Source organism: Sinohyriopsis cumingii, chromosome 5 (assembly GCF_028554795.1).
Source record: "Sinohyriopsis cumingii isolate HCF-2022 chromosome 5, ASM2855479v2, whole genome shotgun sequence".
NCBI classification, from domain to species: Eukaryota; Metazoa; Mollusca; class Bivalvia; order Unionida; family Unionidae; genus Sinohyriopsis; species Sinohyriopsis cumingii.
The window spans coordinates 30,628,166-30,649,229 of record NC_142965.1 but is presented as its reverse complement, the minus strand read 5'-3'; the positions used below and the strand labels follow the sequence as shown (position 1 = coordinate 30,649,229).

The following is a 21,064-nucleotide window of genomic DNA, read 5'->3' as shown; positions in this document are numbered from 1 at the left end:
CCACTTTCTCACAGTAGTGCAGATGCAGCAAGATCTTTGTGTAATCTGAGACAAATTCAGGATCTTCTGGGAAGTTTGAACAGCCATATTTTCCAATCTTGAATGAGTGCCAAAATGAATGTGAATGAGACATGTATCACCCCCACCCTCAACCGCATCCAACAGCAAACTACTGAGCAAAGGCTGCATGTAATTAAGAAAATGAAAATATTTAACCATCTAATGGATTTTAAAGATTTGACAGTGTTGGAGGGTTTTGGGGACTCAAAGTGTTTTGAGGTTCCAAGGGGAGTCTGTTTATGTGACCTAAAAAAGGTGACATTGTCCAGCTGAAAATAAGTTATCTTTTCATATAAGCCTACATAAAATTACAGGAAAATCAAATCTTATAAAAAAAGAAAATATGTTTATTCTCTGATGCATTTAAGATAGTTACAAATCAAAAATATTTAGGTATTATCAATAAGTTAATGGTTCAGTTGAACAATACTATAGTAAAATTTATTTCTTGTTTATTGTCTTTTTGCCATTGTTTTAAAAGTCATTGTTGGAAAACTCTTCTGTGAGTGAAACAATATTTGTATGCATTACTTGAGGCAAGATCACTCTCTTGACATTTGTCATCTGATACCACTAGCAAATAGTAGGACTGTTAGCAAAGCACTACCTAATAATAGCATTACAGAATGCAGTCTGTGATGAATCTAGAGATGAAATGCCCTGGTAATGTGGTACCCCTTTGCAATGCAGCTGACCCCTAAAGTGATGACTGTAAATGCTTGATGGGTGGTACCTCTGTGCGATCCAGATCCCTAACCAATTAATGTAAATTCCTTGCTTATGTGGTACCCTTTTACTATCCAAACTCCTAAATAGATAACAATCAATGCCTTGGTGGTGTGGTACCTCTCTGCTATTCAGACCCCTAAGCAGTAATTGTAATTCCCTTGGTGATATTGTACCCCTTTGCTATCCAGACCCCTAAATAGATAACTTTAAATACCTTATTGATATGGTACCCCTTTGCTATCCAGACCCCTAAATAGATAACTTTAAATGCCTTGGTGATATGGTACCCCTTTGCTATCCAGACCCCTAAATAGATAACTTTAAATACCTTGGTGATATGGTACCCCTTTGCTATCCAGACCCCTAAATAGATAACTTTAAATACCTTGGTGATATGGTACCCCTTTGCTATCCAGACCCCTAAATAGATAACTTCAAATACCTTGGTGGTGGGGTACCCTTGTGCACTCCAGACCCCCTAAATAGATAAATATAAATATCTTGGTCGTGTAGTACTCCTGTGCTATCCAGACCCCAAAATAGATAACTATCAAATGCCTTGGTGATATGGTACCATTGTGCTATCCAGACTTCTAAATAGATGACTTTGAATACCTTGGTGATATGGTACCCCAGTGCTATTCAGACACCTAAATAGATAAATATAAATGCCTTGATACTGTGGTACCCCTGTTCTATCCAGACCCCTATGCAGAAAATTGTAAATAACTATGTGTTCTTAAGATCCTTCAACTGATGACTGTCAAGGATTAAGCTTGTCAAACAATTTCTATATGACTCTTAAAGAGGAAGATATTTATGTGCTATGTTTGCAGGATTGTGTGTATTTCACTTTTAGTAATCATGATTCCTGTGTGCTTTTTTGCAGGATTGTGTGTATTAACTTCTAGTAATCATTACTTCTGTGTGCTTTTTTGCAGGATTGTGTGTATTTTACTACTAGTAATCATTACTTCTGTGTGCTTTTTTGCAGGATTGTGTGTATTTTAGTACTAGTAATCATGACTTCTGTGTGCTTTTTTTGGCAGGATTGTGTGTATTTTACTACTAGTAATCATGACTTCTGTGTGCTTTTTTTGCAGGATTGTGTGTATTTTACTACTAGTAATCATGACTTCTGTGTGCTTTTTTTGGCAGGATTGTGTGTATTTTACTACTAGTAATCATGACTTCTGTGTGCTTTTTTTGCAGGATTGTGTGTATTTTACTACTAGTAATCATGACTTCTGTGTGCTTTTTTTGCAGGATTGTGTGTATTTTAGTACTAGTAATCATGACTTCTGTGTGCTTTTTTTGGCAGGATTGTGTGTATTTTACTACTAGTAATCATTACTTCTGTGTGCTTTTTTGCAGGATTGTGTGTATTTTACTACTAGTAATCATGACTTCTGTGTGCTTTTTTGCAGGATTGTGTGTATTTTACTACTAGTAATCATGACTTCTGTGTGCTTTTTTGCAGGATTGTGTGTATTTTACTACTAGTAATCATGACTTCTGTGTGCTTTTTTTGCAGGATTGTGTGTATTTTACTACTAGTAATCATGACTTCTGTGTGCTTTTTTGCAGGATTGTGTGTATTTTACTACTAGTAATCATGACTTCTGTGTGCTTTTTTGCAGGATTGTGTGTATTTTACTACTAGTAATCATGACTCCTGTGTGCTTTTTTGCAGGATTGTGTGTATTTCACAGAGCTTGGGGAGAAGATTGGACAGGCTCAAGGTGTGGTATATGTATCAACAGATGGAACGAACTGGGATGAGCTAAATGATTTTGCCCATGTACGTATTTTGACATTTTGACTTCTACAGCACTCTTATCTTTTAGTATAGAAAATATGTTACTTCTGGTTCTTATTAGTATGCAGTGTTTGGATTTGTGTTTAAGTTGTTTATGATGCTGAGCTCATTATATATAATACAGGACACTTATATATGTGCTTATTATAAAAAAGTTTGTAATTTCAGTGGATAGGTTTATAATGATAGGTATGGTGATTTTATCAGGGTACCTTTTATATTGAATTTTCATATTATAAATGAGAATATCTGAAGGAGAAAAAGATCAGAGTTGATGAAATTTGGACTACTGTGAATTTACCCTTGTTTTTCAAGGGACACCAATTTTTCAAGACCCAGCAAACTATGATTTTTTCCAGTCCATGGATTTAAGTAATAACAAAAAATGTAATTTTCCACAAAACAATACAAAAACAAAATGAAACTGCATGAAGATAAATGAATAATCAGTAATTTACATTTTAAAAGTTCTTTTTTCACCTTGCCATCAAAGTTGCTAAGGTTTATAGCATTTAATCCATTCATTCAGGTTTTTTTCTTCTTTTATCATTTTTTATCATATTATTAGTAGAATATGTTAAGGTAAGTATTACCTGCAATATTTTTGTTCAGGTTCATTGTTTGTTTCTCATATTTCCTTTCTGCATTTTGGTATGCTGCAAGGTGAGTGCAGTCATAATAAGGCTGCTTGAGACACACACAGACACACACACACACACACACCGCTAAGAGAATATTGCATATGGATATGTATAGTTTCCTATTTATTGCCATTGGCCCGATGAGGAATAGAACTCGGTAGAAAGTTGCCGTGCCTATTGGGTAGGGAAAAAAGGGGTATGTTTCTTCTTCTTTATCACTGGAATACCCATCAATGGCTCCTTCTGATGCAGAAATTACCTGCTTTTGCAAGTGACACGGATTCACTGACACTTAGAAGTCAACAGCTCCCATTAGGGATGAATCTTTGGCACTATCTGATTGAGGGAAGCCACTAGCATCCAGTAGTGACTGCTAACTGGAACAGACTTTTTTTTAAATTAAGGGAAGGAGATTTTGTTTATTGGAGTCAAGTTCCCTGAACAGAGACTAGGCAATAAGGTCTACGTTATCTGTCTAGTCTAGTTTTTGCCTGGGTAACTGGTTGTGTTTCAAGTGACAGTCACTGAGGATGATAGGATGATAAACCCCTTCTCCAGCAAATCAGGTGGAAAGGATTAGTTCTGCCATGCCCTGAAAACTTAGATATGATCTTCTCCAGGAAATCAGATGGAAAGGATTAGTCCTGCCATGCCCTGAGAACGTAGATATAATCTTCTCCAGTTCAGAGACACTCTCTGTAACACAGGCCATATAAGACCTTCTGTTGCTACTCTACTCCGTCATGATGAGTGAGCTACCTTACAAGCAATGTCATGGCCAAGAGGAGGCCAGATAGTAGAAGGTGTTGTCTGTCCTGTCTTTTATGCTTTGGCCCAGGTTTTAAGCTCCATTTACAGATTTTATTTACCTGCTTGGTCCTTTATGTCCCCATGCCCTTTGGACTTGGGTACTTCCCAGGTGGCAACTACAGCTTGGACCTGGTCCTATCTCCACTTAAAATCACTGGAGGTTTTGGAACTGTATGCTTATGCACTAGTTATCATGGCGTCACATGATGAATTAGTGAATTTATTGAAAGAGGAATTATCTCCAGCTTCATTGTCAAGGGGATTGTTGGAAACTGTTGCCAAGATAATCAGATATGCAAAGTCAATATCCATGGTGCTTTCTGCTGAGCTCCACATCCATTGTGATGTTGCCTTAGATACATCTAGGGCTCTGTGGGCTGTTTTTCCTGCACTTCAAGTGTGAATCACCTGCATAAGACATCGCTGGTTTTGACCACTACAGACAAAATGTTGTCTATAGTTCACCTTGCTCAAGCATCCTGGCATGAAGGGCTTGCAGTACTGTTAAAATCTGCTGATTTGGTATCATATATGGCCTTCATTACTAAAATAATTTTTTTTAAACCTGCATCTTAAACACCACTTAACAGGTTGGACAAAAACATAAAGCATTATGGTATGAATGGCTAAAAAATTATTTGAATGATGCCAAACTGGCGTCTAATATGACCTCTGTTTGTTAAAATAGAAAACCTTTAAAGACATTTTACACAAATAGGGCTCACAATATTTGATGAAATTGGACGGAAGGTATCCTGAGATGAAGGTCTTTTAAACAGATTTATAAAAATATGACTGCCTTTATTCAAAATAGAAAAACCTTTAAATGACTTCAACTCAGAATTCACTTGAGAAAATTTGACCAGATTTGACAGAAAGTATCCTAACATTAGGAGTTTTCAAGTTTGTGTATATGATACTAATTGGCAGTCATATATGGGACCCCAGTGAAATTGAGGATGTAGAATATGCCCAGTGCATCCTCCTCCATGTTGTAAGGAGCAACTAAGGGAGACAATCTTTTGTTGCCCTGGAATGTATCCTATGAAAATGTTCCATTCGAGAAGATGAATGAACTTTTAGAAGAGTGCAGTTTGTAATACAAATGTGACCATGTATTTTAAGGATTTAATCTTTGTTTTGTGTTCCTTGCTTTTTAAACTTCACACTATATCGACAGGATCGTGCTAATGTGCAGTTAACCCTTTACTTCATAATGTTTTTGGCTGTGTAGGTTGTTTATATACATGTGCCCAAGCCAAACAGGGCAGGTGCTATAAATAGAACACCTGTTATCCATATGACTCAATGCACATAGTCCTGCCAACATATTTATAGCAATATAGTGTTTGTTCAAAAGTACATGTTCAACATAAATTTTAACAACAGATAACATCTGTTATCTATAGATATGGTTTAAGAGTAAACTCTTGTCTTTATAGTTCTATAATTATTTTTCATGGAAGAAATTTTATATGCTTTAAAATCTTGAGAGAAATTAAACACCATCAAGTCAGTGAAGATGTGTGACCAACCATAGCTGATGTTTCTCAGCCTCAAAATCTGCTGGTTTGTTGCATATGTCTATATTGCTAAATCATCCAAATTTGATAAATCATTGTTGCCTACATCAATATTGGAGCCTATATTTGACTTGGTCTTCATAGTAACAATTCTGATCATCCACATTCAAGAAAGTGCTGAACAAAACCTGCAGCCTCCATTTTGGAGAGTGAAAAATATATACCAGTTAATTTAAATAGCAGATTATAACTAGATCTTAGCAACCACATGATCTGATCTAATGGTCATTCATTTACATCAATGCCTGCAGTTTTCGATAGGGTGTTTACTGTAGGCATCCAAACATGCTTTTCTACAGATGGTTCAGAGGCATCCAAACACGCTTTAATGCAGATGGTAACAGAGGCATCCAAACATGCTTTTTGTGTATCGTACAGAGGCATCCAAACGTGCTTTTATGTGGATGGTACAGAGGTATCCAAACATGCTTTTATGCAGATGGTACAGAGGCATCCAAACAAGCTATTATGTAGATGGTACAAAGGTATCCAAACATGCTTTTATGCAGATGGTACAGAGGCATCCAAACATGCTTTTTGTGGATGGTAACAGAGGCATCCAAACATGCTTTTATGCAGATGGTACAGAGGCATCCAAACATGCTTTTATGCGGATGGTACAGAGGCATCCAAACATGCTTTTATATGGATGGTACAGAGGCATCCAAACATGCTTTTATGCAGATGGTAACAGAGTTATCCAAACATGCTTTTATGTGGCTGGTACAGAGGCATCCAAACATGCTTCCATGTGAATCAGATGAAGGCGTTCATTATTTTTTCCAAGAGACTCCGGGATCCAAATGTGCTTTTACAGGAGGTAAACGGCTAAGTCCTGTGCATAAAAAAACATTAAATATGGCCACCATTACTAACAAAGAAATATCCAATAAACAGCTTCTTTAAAAATAAAACAAAATAGAATTTTTCCAAATTTGTCAGAAAGCATTCTGACATGATAGGTTTTTAATTTAATTTATTAAAATTACTGTTCAGCCATCAAATATGACTTTTGTTACTCTAAAATGGGAAAAACGTTTGATGAAATTTTACAAAAAGTGAGGATTTTGGGGATTTAAAGAAACAACGTTGATCTGCTATCAAGCAATGCTAGAAATAGAAAAGCATTTAAACAAGTTTATCTATAAAACAAATACTAACTATGACAGGAAGCAGTGTAAAGGATTTTTGTAGTGCTGATGTGCTTTTTAATATGATTTAGGATAAAAGTAATAGAGAAACATTGTTTTCACAACATATGCAGTCAACAGCAACAGCAGGGAGGAAATATTTCCTCCATTGTCATCCTACTGATCAGATTTCTCAGTGAACTGCTATGAGGAAAATGTCAGTCTGATGGATGTGAGCAGACTAAGCCCTTTTGGGCCACTTGTGTTTTTATTGCCTCTCTTGTTTGTAATGTGAGGTAACTGATGGCAATGTTCCATTGTGATCTCCTTTCAAATATGCCAAAATCATTGCCAACCATAACACCATTTTTGATACGATTCATTTCTGAAAGGTTTTAAAGGAGCATCCTGCTTTAATTTAGGCCTGGTGAGCAGTTCCAGGTCCATTGGTTTTTTTTATGTATTAAGTATGTTTTCTACAGCAGAAATATTTTTGAACTTTTTTTCAGAGTGAAAATGGGGTAAGATATATGAAATGATTTGCTGATTATCACATTTGAAACAAAGAGCTTTTTGAGGGCATTTGGAATCTGTTATTTTTTTATTTTCTGTATCATGCTTTGTAAGAGACCATTATATTCATCTTAAGTTTTTGCTTTTATTTTATTAATATAAAGTTTGGTAGATGGGTAAGCAAACGATAATGCAGGTGAATGGGAATGAATATATATATATATATATATATATATATATATATATATATACGCTTCAGATGTTTATGCACTTTTGCTCGCTTTGATCTACTAACCGTCGGTGCAGAGTGTTACATGGTGGTGGTTATTATTATCTAGAGGACGATTGGTAATAGTGTTGTTGCCCGGATGAAGTAAAAAATAAAATAGAATATGAAATTAGTGGATGGAATAAATGGAGGACTGTGCAGGGATATAGAATAGAACAACACAATCCCCATATGCCAAATTTAACAATCAGTTTTATAAACAAAACGAAATAGAGCATGACATTTGAAGGAAACACTTCTCTTTGGAATAATTACATAGTTGATAAAAAAAATGCAGTGAGCCGTTATGTTTAAACAAATATGACAAATTTAATCATGAAATTGAGTGAGTGATCAAGCTCAATTGCCCAGTATGCCTGCATAATCTGGTTGCTTGTCGGTCACTGTGAATTCAACATTGTTGACAGCTTAGAGTTGACATATTCCTTTTGCTCCTCTCTTTCTTTCAACAGCCTCTTTCAGATCATCAACCCTAATTTGGTTGTCTGCTCTCTGCCTTCTCTATATCAAATTATATATAGAGCTATTTCCCTTTTAAAAATAAATAGAGAACCTAAAAGTTTGTCAGGATTTTACTTCTGTGACTGAACACTATCCCATCTCTCATTACGTCAGATATTGTCATATTGTAATTCAACAGAAACTTATGCTAATATGGGTCAGATTGCAGCCTGACAGCTGATACAAAATCCTAGTTTAGAAGATTAATCCATCTCCCTAACTAAACTATAACATAAACTAGACACTATAAACCACATGCCCTGCTGTGGACTATAAATCCATAACTGGATTAAATGTCGTCTGTTAGGAGCTCTTAATGCTAATGCCATCAATTATGGGTTTAAAAATTTCATATCTTAATTGTACAAATGAATTGATGAAATCCACTTCGTGACTTAACTACAATGTATGCTAACTAACAGTTCATTGGTATAACTTTACCAGACATAGTAATATCAATTTCTAGACTACATGATTTGCATTACATATCATTGAATAAATTAAACAAATATCTCAAAAGATTATTTTCAGGAAAATAATGTATAATAAATGAGTCATATAACAGTCAAGACAAATGACTGCAAACAATTATCTTCCAAACACATATTCAAGAGTAACTGATGTATGAATTAAAACAAATAAACTCAAATGAATAATTACCAACTCGTATGATGAGATTGAGAAATATACCTTCTGCTTTCAAGGCTTGCTTGCTTCTATCATAGCAGATTCTCTCTGTACCTTTAAGATTCTGTGTCCTCAAATTCCATACGGCCATCCCATGGACAGCTTATAATGAGAGAATACTTGCTACTCTTCCAGAGCTAAGAACATTTTATTTTCCTGCAGAAACTTAGACTATTTTTTTTAGAGAGAATACTTAAAACATTGAATTTCATCTGGGAAACACACTCACCTTATGTACTTAGCTCATCAGAGTTAAATTTATCTAAGGACTGAAAATTAACATATGCCTATCCAGGTTTGAGTAATTCCTCATGTTTCTATGTTTTCCTAATAAACCAGTTTCTGGAAAGTCTTGTGACACTTACTTCAACAGGTAAAAATATTTGGATCTGCAACATTTCAGCTTTGACATTTTTCAATACTTAAAACCTCAAATTCACCGTTACTTATCCATCCATCTGACTGTTATCAAAGGACTCTAATTAAAAAGCAATCATGCCCCAAACCAAGGACATTAAACACCGTAGCCTGATGACTTTATATGATACCTAGACCCATTGTCAATTTAATTTGTTGTGTCATGCTGGCTGTGGCAAGATGCACTCAGTTATATGTTGCCATAACATCTTGCAAAATTCACACTGTTACTCAGTGCAAACTATCTTTTCTATAATAATGCTGCATGGATTTCTATCAGTATCACAATATAGAACTTTTACTTCTGAACCTTCTTTAGGCATTATATCATTATACTAGTATTGAATTTTCTTTACTAGGCATTATGTCAGATGAATTTTCTTTACTAGGCATTATGTCAGATGAATTTTCTTTACTAGTTATTATGTCAGATGAATTTTCTTTACTAGGCATTATGTCAGCTGAATTTTCTTTACTAGGCATTATGTCAGATGAATTGTCTTTACTAGGCATTATGTCATTTGAATTTTCTTTACTAGGCACTGTGTCAGATGAATTTTCTTTACTAGTCATTATGTCAGATGAATTTTCTTTACTAGGCATTATGTCAGCTGAATTTTCTTTACTAGGCATTATGTCAGATGAATTGTCTTTACTAGGCATTATGTCAGATGAATTTTCTTTACTAGGCATTATGTCAGATGAATTTTCTTTACTAGGCATTATATCATTTGAATTTTCTTTACTAGGTATTATGTCAGATGAATTTTCTTTACTAGGAATTATGTCAGATGAATTTTCTTTACTAGGCATTATATCATTTGAATTTTCTTTACTAGGTATTATGTCAGATGAATTTTCTTTACTAGGCATTATGTCAGATGAATTTTCTTTACTAGGTATTATGTCAGATGAATTTTCTTTACTAGGCATTATGTCAGATGAATTTTCTTTACTAGGCATTATGTCAGATGAATTTTCTTTACTAGTCATTATGTCAGATGAATTTTCTTTACTAGGCATTATGTCAGCTGAATTTTCTTTACTAGGCATTATATCATTTGAATTTTCTTTACTAGGCACTATGTCAGATGAATTTTCTTTACTAGTCATTATGTCAGATGAATTTTCTTTACTAGGCATTATGTCAGCTGAATTTTCTTTACTAGGCATTATATCATTTGAATTTTCTTTACTAGGCATTATGTCAGATGAATTTTCTTTACTAGGCATTATATCATTTGAATTTTCTTTACTAGGCATTATGTCAGATGAATTTTCTTTACTAGGCATTATATCATTTGAATTTTCTTTACTAGGCATTATGTGAGCTGAATTTTCTTTACTAGGCATTATGTGAGCTGAATTTTCTTTACTAGGCATTATGTCAGCTTAATTTTCTTTTCTAGGCATTATGTCAGCTGAATAATTTTCTTTAGGCATTATGTCCGGTAATTTTTTTTATAGACATTATGTTATTTGAATTTTCTTCAGCACTATTAGAGGTCAGTTGGTGTTCATGCAGTTTAGTTGTGGTACAAAAAAATGAGTCAGAACTTCTTGCATTTATGCTTATTTATTTTCCATGGTACCAGTCATGACAAGTGCTTTATCTTGATAAATTCAGCAATGCCTTTCTCCTGATGAAATGACTAACATATCAACATGTTTAATTATAATTTTATAATCCTATATGGAATGATCTCATTGTCTTTGGTGGTATAAGGATTTACAGATATCTCAAATTCATCTTGAAAATCATCTGTATTATTGACTCTAATGGGACACTTTTAAACCAATATTTAGATGCATAAGGCAGTATTTACAAATTCTTACAACATGCATTTGTAGTAAGAGTAAGTAATGCTTTCATTTGCATAGAAGATACAATGGTCATCCATGCTACAGGCATTGTTACATAGAAGATACAATAGTCATCCATGTTACAAACATTGTTGCATAGAAATTACAATGGTCATCCATGTTACAGACATTGTTACATAGAAGATACAATAGTCATCCATGTTACAAACATTGTTGCATAGAAGATACAACAGCCATCCATGTTACAGACATTATTGCATAGAAGATACAATGGTCATCCATGTTACAAACACTATTGCATAGAAGATACAACAGTCATCCATGTTACAGACATTGTTGCAAAGAAGATACAACAGTCATCCATGTTAAAGACATTGTTACATAGAAGATACAACAGTCATCCATGTTACATTGTTACATAGAAGATACAACAGTCATCCATGTTAAAGACATTGTTACATAGAAGCTACAACAGTCATCCATGTTACAGACATTGTTGCATAGAAGATACAACAGTCATCCATGTTACAGACATTGTTGCAAAGAAGATACAACAGTCATCCATGTTACAAACACTATTGCATAGAAAATACAACAGTCATCCATGTTACAGACATTGTTGCAAAGAAGATACAACAGTCATCCATGTTACAAACACTATTGCATAGAAGATACAACAGTCATCCATGTTACAGACATTGTTGCAAAGAAGATACAACAGTCATCCATGTTAAAGACATTGTTACATAGAAGATACAACAGTCATCCATGTTACAGACATTGTTGCAAAGAAGATACAACAGTCATCCATGTTACGTACATTGTTACATAGAAGATACAACAGTCATCCATGTTACAGACATTGTTACATAGAAAATACAACAGTCATCCATGTTACAAACATTGTTGCATAGAAGATACAACAATCATCCATGTTATAGACATTGTTACATAGAAGATACAACAGTCATCCATGTTACAAACATTGTTGCATAGAAGATACAAGTCATCCATGTTACAGACATTGTTGCATAGAAGATACAATAGTCATCCATGTTACAGACATTGTTACATGCTTTCATCTTAAGCCATTCAGGTAGATCAATGTATGACCTGTCCATATGAGGTCAAAGTCTATCGGTGTACAGGCTTGGGATGGGGGTAAATTTATCAAAATGATATCTAAAAATGTCCTACCCATATAAGTCCTTTATCTATTAATGTATTGGCTAGGGGCAGGGGTCAATTTAGCTTGAAGCATCATTATGCATTCCTGTGTCCTTCAACAGAATACAATTTTGAAATTTATGACTCTTCCCACTTGAAGTAAAAAAAAAAAAACATTTTATAGCTCAGATTGTCATATACCTTTTGTCTATAATATCACTGTTAGCAGAGGTTTATTTACAGTACTCATAAGCTGCTGAAGGGATTATCTTGAAACTTTGCACAAACATTCATCTCAAATCTGATGGTGATAAATCAATAATACACCCAGACTATGGAATATGGCACCCTCAGACATCCATTACAGGAAGTAGATAGGAATATGGCACCCTCAGACATCCATTACAGGAAGTAGATTGGAATATGGCACCCTCAGACATCCAATATAGGCAGTAGATTGGCCATCTTTAATACCTTGATATCACTACTCCGCTTGAATGAATGTTTGGTCTTATCAAGATTGAGTTTTCACTAAATGACTTCTTTTATTATCTAGTTTGTCCTGAATAAAAATGGTGATGATCTGACATTTTGAAAACCTTGAAGATACCTATTGAGTTCGTATTATAGAGGCCATAGGTTAAGATCGCACAGACTGAAATAAGAAAACAAGAATTTCAATTATATACTTAGAGGACTATTAAACAGGGGTGGGTGCATAAAGTGCCATTTATATCTTTCCTGATTCTATGCAAAACAACAATTTCTCTTTCAATGTATAGTTGATCTGATATCAATATTAAATGAACCAAGCAACAAAACAGATGCCATGGTGGCCATTTACAATTTGGCTACTTCAGAACACAATTTTGTCATCACTGGGATTTCCCTGAAACAGTTGATGTTCATGAATAAAACTGGCGCTCATCAGACTTCAACATGGCATCATTATGTCCACGTTAAAAACCTGACAACTACTTCTCATGAATGAATGCTGACAGTTGACATGGGGTTTGCACTAAAATACTTCTTGTAATGCATAATTGGTTCTGAAAGAATCTGGTGCAGATCTAATTACCAACATGTCCATACTTTTGTGAAGGAGTTTGAAAACCAGAGATAACTGACCTTTTTGTTATTGCTTGCCTGAGGGGCTAATTTGTATACATTCCACCTAAAGCCAAGATTTTTGGCACACTTTGTAAAGTACTGTTCTATCTGGAATCATGGAGCTTGGTGAGGGAGTGTATTTTTTGAATGTTACATATATGTCAACAGCACTGAGAGAGCCCTTTATTTAAAGCTTGCTACTGACCTAGATTTGTTAGTTCACATTTGTCAGGTGCCAGCCAGGTGTACAGTCTGCAGGCTCACTTGTACCGTTTATTATCATGGAATAATGTTTTTTTTCTCCAGAATTATGCTTTTGATGAATTGACCAAATTTTGCAGACATTATTAATTTGAAGTGAATATATGCATATTGCTTTGGTAATTATTTGACCTGGATGCATTTTTCCAAGAGCTATTTTACCCTTTTGGTGTGAAATGTTTACACTATGATGATTTTTGTCTGCGTGTTACTAGTCCCACAGCTTGACTGTGTGTAACCAGCCCTACAGCTGTGTGAGAAGTCCTACAGCTCATCTACATGTAACTTGTCCCACAGCTTGAATATGTGTAACCAGCCCTACAGCTGTGTGAGAAGTCCTACAGTTCATCTGCGTGTAACTTGTAACCTAGCTATTAATTACTTACCCAGAAACTTTGAAGGCATCATTGACATCACAAGCACATGTCATTTAGTCTTTGCACTCTGATGCATTTTTCTATTGTAAATGTTGGTATCAAATGTACAGATATGTGTGATCATTACTGTTTGTACAGTTACAGATATGTTTGATCATTACAGTTTGTACAATTACAGATATGTGTGATCATAACTGTGTGTACATTTACAGATATGTGTGATCATTACTGTGTATACAATTACAGATATGTGTGATCATTACTCTGTGTACAATTAGTTCCACAATTTTTGATGACTGATAAATGTTCTTTTGCGTCATGTGTTACACACACACACACACACACACTGCTCTTTCTTGTTGAACCACTCATTTAAATATTGCCATCCTTGACCTATCTACACATTTCTTTCTCATTCTTTTAGATTTAAATCTCTTTTACAAAAATAATTTTAAAAAAACAACAAAACCCAACAGAATGAGGGTGAGGAAGCATATCTCAGTAAGGACATTTCCCTCATTGATTGGTTAAATGTGTAACATTTATTTCATGCATGAGTAACATATGTTTGGCGTTGGAGCTACACATACCTTTGGGTTACATTTACATAACATGGACTACATCATTGTTTATAAAATATATATGATATTTATTGTTGTCTTGCATGCCTCTCTTTTTTTATAATGAGTAAATGAGGGTTTATGCACATCAGTATTCTGTATAGGCGACAATAGTAATGTATATTGTTTATAGTATTGATAGTAAACAAATCAACAAAGCATTCTCCATATACATGTACACCGTTAGGATATATATATATATATATATATATATATATATATATATATATATATATATAGTTACTTATATGGCATTTAGATGACTTGGACATATTATGGATTTTTTTTACAGAAAGCAAGGGAAGATGATGAGTACTTGTTCCTGGAGAAACAGTTAGAGCTCTTTGGATTCTTGTGTCATGTGAGTACATCACTTATAGCAACTTGGATTTCTATGTCATGTGAGCACACTGTTAGAGCTATTTGGATTCCTGTGTCATGTAAGTACATCAGCTAGAGGTCTTTAGATTCCTGTGCCATGTAAGTACATAAGTTAGAACTCTTTGGATTCCTGTAACATGTGAGGACATCAGTTAGTGCTCTTTGGATTCCTTGGTGATGTAAGTAACAAAATGTAAGTTGGAACATAAACTAAAATACATTTTATCCATACTTAAACGTTTTGATTGAATAGATGACTGTCAAACCTTGAAACTGCTTTGTTTACCTTAATCATAGCCATGGTTGCGAAAACTAGATTTTGCAAATGCATTTAATTTGTGGATCATAGCTTAAGATCTACATAATAGAATTCAACCAAATTTAATACATTTATTCCACTTAGACTGAGAATGAACTCTTGATTTTAATATCAATAGCTCCAGAGTCAAAGTGATTGTTGCTAAAAGTAGATTTTATCTATACCTTTATATTGCAGGATGATAATTTAAGTTCTATGTAGTGACACCATTTGATAAAGCCTGTTGGTGGTTGTGTGGGGTCAGGATTGCCAAGGTCACTGTTGTTAAAATCTTAATTTTTTTATTTTTATTTTCCACTATAATTGTGCTCAGAATGCTGTATAATGCCACAACATAATATAATGTTGCCAAAATAGATTTTTTGAATGCATTTCATTTTCAGAATTTCAACAAGGTATCATGTATTGGTCTTTTGTCTCACATATCTGATTTTTAAGCTAGTTTGAGCTTCAGAGACTTTCCCTAATGCCTAGATGGAATATATGTTCTTTTGGCATTTTCAAAACCCTTTAATGAAACCTTCAGGGAAGCTACCTTTGAGAATTGTACCATAAAGACTGTTTTCCTGCTCTCATTTGGACATGTGATAAAACTGAGCAAGCTTCATGCCTTTAATGGGAAAAGGTTGTTTGTAGTTCAAAACTAATTATGATTCACCAAAATACCAAAATGTGTCTGCCAAAATCAAGTGGTCAGTCTTTCCATTTTATCTCCCTTCTGTCAAATGTGAGCCAGTTTTCATTAAGGACTAAGAAGACAGCATAACCATCTTTTAAACCTTTATTACATATAACATGTCAAAGAAACATTCCCACATATTTAGTAAACAACTTGTTGTGCACACACGTCAGGTTTTACTGAGCAGTTATAACCAACTGCTACACATCAGTGATTTGCACTGGTTATTATACTGGTGGATCATTTCCAGTCCCAAATAGACTGGTTCTGTCTGGTTTCTACTGGTGGATCATTTCCAGTCCCAAATAGGCTGGTTCTGTCTGGTTTCTTTAACAACAGTGTAAAAGTGCAGTGTTTGTTTTTTTGATCAATTATCTTTTTTTTATTTTTTCAATAGTCATAGATTTCAACTACAAATCGCTGTGTGTGGTAGATGTCCTTTAAGATGGTATTTTTAGTCTACTGTAAATGGAATCAGGTGTGATCATGTGATCACACAATGTACCTTTGAGTCTCCCTCACCCCAGCCAGCACTGTATTGAAGGCTGGCAACAGGACTGAGTTAGTCAAAAGAGAAATTGTAGGTATTTGAGTGGTTGATGATTGAGCTACTAAAGTTTTATTCTATGTTTGATGTTTACTTTTGTATTACCAGAGTTCTAAATATTTAATGTCAGATGACCAGTAGGTCTCATATATCTTGAAAGACCAACTTATCAGTAATTCAACTTCTGATAACATAGTTGAGAAAAATCTTTTTCCAGGGTCAGCATGAGTTTTCTATCAAGGTTATCACACAAGAGTTGAACTACCTAACGTGGGAAGAGTCATTCATATGTCTGAGTGATGAGCGACTCCCTGCCCAGCTGCGTGCCAGATATTGTGATCTCATCACCAGTAAGTCAGAAGTTTACAGTTATAGTATTTTGTCTTGCCTGCATTAGCAGATAGGAAATTTATTTTTATCATAAAGTTAAGTAAATAATGAAATGAGACCCTTTAATAAATATAAATTGTTACCTTTGCTCAATTAAAGTTTAAGCTGAGTGGGTCATTTTGCAACCTGCTGTAAGCTGGTTTTAAGGCAAGAAAGATTCTAAGATTTGCATTTAGTTTTGACACAAACTGTAAAAAGGACATGTTAACCCTGATGAATCTTACATAAAACACTTAAATCTAACGAGGGGAGCCATGTTATAATAAAGCCTATAATGACACTAGTTGTCTCCCTTGATCCATTTTACATACTCACTATGTCACTTTGCTCCTGAAATCTTTTATAGTTATTGCACTTATTGTCATGTTTTATGCAATCTCGTTAGTGTATTCAGCCCAGCAGTTTTTCATGGATTGCCATGAAACTTGGTAAATATTATGATCATCACCTGAAGATGTACATATGAACAAATAACTAGCTCCAGTAATTTATGTTAGAGTTGTTACCCTATTTACCTTTTAGCAGTATTTGACAAAATCTCATTAGAGCAACTGGACTTGTCCAGCAGGTTTTGATGGATTGTGATAAAAAATGGTAAATATTATGGTCATCACCTGAAGTTGTACATGTTTACAAATCACTTTTCTCCTGCAATTTTTGTTAGAGTTATTATCCTTTTTGTGCTGTCACTTAATGCAAAGTACAACACAATCTCATTTGTGTGACATTTTCTGTAGACTTTTATTGCAGTTGCTTTTGTTATTGATCAGTTTGAAACTTGTCGTACATTATACTCATCCAAAAATGCACATTTAGACAAATCTTTGTGTTTCTGTGATATTTGTTATTGCCATTGTTCACTCACAGCTGGATGAAGTGTGAGTTCATTGAATACATCTACTCCACTTACATCTGGATGCAGTGTGTGACATTTTATGAATACATCTACTCCACTCAAATCTGGATGCAGTGTGTGACATTTTATGAATACTCATGCTCACTCACATCTGGATGCAGTGTGTGACATTTTATGAATACATCTACTCCACTTACATCTGGATGCAGTGTGTGACATTTTATGAATACATCTACATAACTTACATCTGGATGCAGTGTGTGACATTTTATGAATACATCTACTCATTGTTCACTGACATCTGGATGCAGTGTGTGACATTTTATGAATACATCTACTCATCGTTCACTGACATCTGGATGCAGTGTGTGACATTTTATGAATACATCTACTCTTTGTTCACTGACATCTGGATGCAGTGTGTGACATTTTATGAATACATCTACTCATTGTTCACTGACATCTGGATGCAGTGTGTGACATTTTATGAATACATCTACTCATTGTTCGCTGACATCTGGATGCAGTGTGTGACATTTTATGAATACATCTACTCATTGTTCGCTGACATCTGGATGCAGTGTGTGACATTTTATGAATACATCTACTCATTGTTCACTGACATCTGGATGCAGTGTGTGACATTTTATGAATACATCTACTCATTGTTCACACACATCTGGATGCAGTGTGTGACATTTTATGAATACATCTACTCATTGTTCACTCACATCTGGATGCAGTGTGTGACATTTTATGAATACATCTACTCATTGTTCACTCACATCTGGATGCAGTGTGTGACATTTTATGAATACATCTACTCATTGTTCACACACATCTGGATGCAGTGTGTGACATTTTATGAATACATCTACTCATTGTTCACACACATCTGGATGCAGTGTGTGACATTTTATGAATACATCTACTCATTGTTCACTCACATCTGGATGCAGTGTGTGACATTTTATGAATACATCTACTCATTGTTCACACACATCTGGATGCAGTGTGTGACATTTTATGAATACATCTACTCATTGTTCACACACATCTGGATGCAGTGTGTGACATTTTATGAATACATCTACTCATTGTTCACACACATCTGGATGCAGTGTGTGACATTTTATGAATACATCTACTCATTGTTCACACACATCTGGATGCAGTGTGTGACATTTTATGAATACATCTACTCATTGTTCACTCACATCTGGATGCAGTGTGTGACATTTTATGAATACATCTACTCATTGTTCACACACATCTGGATGCAGTGTGTGACATTTTATGAATACATCTACTCATTGTTCACACACATCTGGATGCAGTGTGTGACATTTTATGAATACATCTACTCATTGTTCACACACATCTGGATGCAGTGTGTGACATTTTATGAATACATCTACTCATTGTTCACACACATCTGGATGCAGTGTGTGACATTTTATGAATACATCTACTCATTGTTCACACACATCTGGATGCAGTGTGTGACATTTTATGAATACATCTACTCATTGTTCACACACATCTGGATGCAGTGTGTGACATTTTATGAATACATCTACTCATTGTTCACACACATCTGGATGCAGTGTGTGACATTTTATGAATACATCTACTCATTGTTCACGCAGAAGAATTATCTTTATAGCTTAGATTCAGCTCCATCATAGGGTAGTGGTGGGATATGGGGGTAAGGTGGGGGTGGAATTGTTTAAGTGAGTAAATTGCTCACAATTCTACAAGGAATTACTATTCTTACTATTATTTGCATATTTATATAAAACCACGACACTTGCATTTCCCATGAGCAGGTGGGACATATTTTGTGAAGGTTCTTTGATGTCCAAGTGGTCTAAATTGCCCGCCATATATGTCATGTATACATCCATACTGCTGTGTGTATCACGTGTCAGATAACACACGACATGTTGTTCATTGTCATGGACATAGAGAAATGAATCATGTTTGATTTTACTTCATTATGTTTGAATATGCTCTCAGACTGAAAACTGGATTCAACAAAATCACAAACAAGAGAGAGAGAGAGATATCAACCAACTGCTTGAGGCACCTGCCATTCACTCATGACATGGTGTAAGGTGAAAAAAAAACAAGATTATATAATATCCAGGTTAACTATATGGCAGTATTTTATAAATAAAAATCTTATTTGAAAATATATTCACTGCGAGTGCTAGTATGGGTTACAGAAAGTATTACTAAAGCTGGTTATTGCTGTGTGTACTACTATTTCCTGCAGACATCAATACCGATTTGTATCAGTTATGATTAAAGATAGACTGTCAATAAGAAGGGGTTAAAAGTGTGAGAATTCGCACAATTAATGCAGATAAAAAAAATAGATCTTATACTTTTGTCCTTTCAGTTTCTGCTTCAGGAGTAGTGTTGTCTTGAATGATAATTTTTAGAATGGCATGAGGATACTAAAAATATTCATGCACTGACAGGATGGATCATAAACGTGCAGGAGAAGGGTTGGGTTCAGGAGACGATGCTTCAGTAGATTAAAGTGTTTTATCTAAAGTACACACTTTAATATCTTTTGTTGAAATTTTTTAGGTTTGGGTGTATATTTTGACATAATTTTCTAATGGTTTAAAATGTGGCTTACAACTTATGACTTGAAAAAATGAAGTGTCCCAGAACATACAGTGCACCAAAAAATTACTTTAAAAATTAATTTAAGGTGTCCCAACAAATATGCTGTCCCAGTATATGGTAAATCTGGTACATAGTGATGCCAAACAAATCTTAATCTTTAGAATCTGTCATATTTCAGCAATGTTTGTGGATATCTCAGATAATCACTCAGTGGTGGGCCAAGTGCGACTCTCCTTCATCTACGAAGATGTGGGCATTGAAGAGGTAAAAAATTTAACTCCAGTTTTACTATCATTCAAATATACTGTCTATCACTCAGATTTACTGTCTATCACTCAGTTTTACTGTCTATCACTCAGGTTCTCAAATTGTAATGTGACATATTTTTCTTAATTTGTCATCTGTTTCTGACTTTATTAGTGGTTTGTATGACAGTAAGTCCATGAAATTGATGCTGTTGAAAAGACTTTCTTGTTGCAGTCCATAACAAGAAAAACATGGTCTGGAATCAGCTGCCTGTCTACTTTTCAACTCAGGTTTCCCAAATTGACATGATCTATCTGTTATTCAGTGCATTAAATGAAAAACTTGTTTTCTCATAACTTTAGTCTCAGTTTAACTGTCAAAGAAAATATTGACCTGATTTCATCTCAGTTGACTGTGGTAGACAGAAATGACCTGATTTCACCTCGATTCACTTTGATAGATGGAATT

At 34.7% G+C, this 21,064-nt stretch overlaps 1 protein-coding gene across 1 annotated transcript in view; it reads left to right on the top strand.

The window, feature by feature from the left end:
* Positions 1–21,064, top strand: part of LOC149798873 (inositol 1,4,5-trisphosphate-gated calcium channel ITPR2-like) — a 367,714-nt gene that overhangs the window by 117,131 nt on the left and 229,519 nt on the right. The window contains exons 20-23 of the mRNA XM_089957788.1: positions 2,483–2,590; positions 14,831–14,899; positions 16,682–16,814; positions 20,529–20,614. Of these exons, the coding sequence (XP_089813914.1) occupies positions 2,483–2,590; positions 14,831–14,899; positions 16,682–16,814; positions 20,529–20,614 (396 nt within the window). The remainder of the gene's footprint in view (positions 1–2,482; positions 2,591–14,830; positions 14,900–16,681; positions 16,815–20,528; positions 20,615–21,064) is intronic.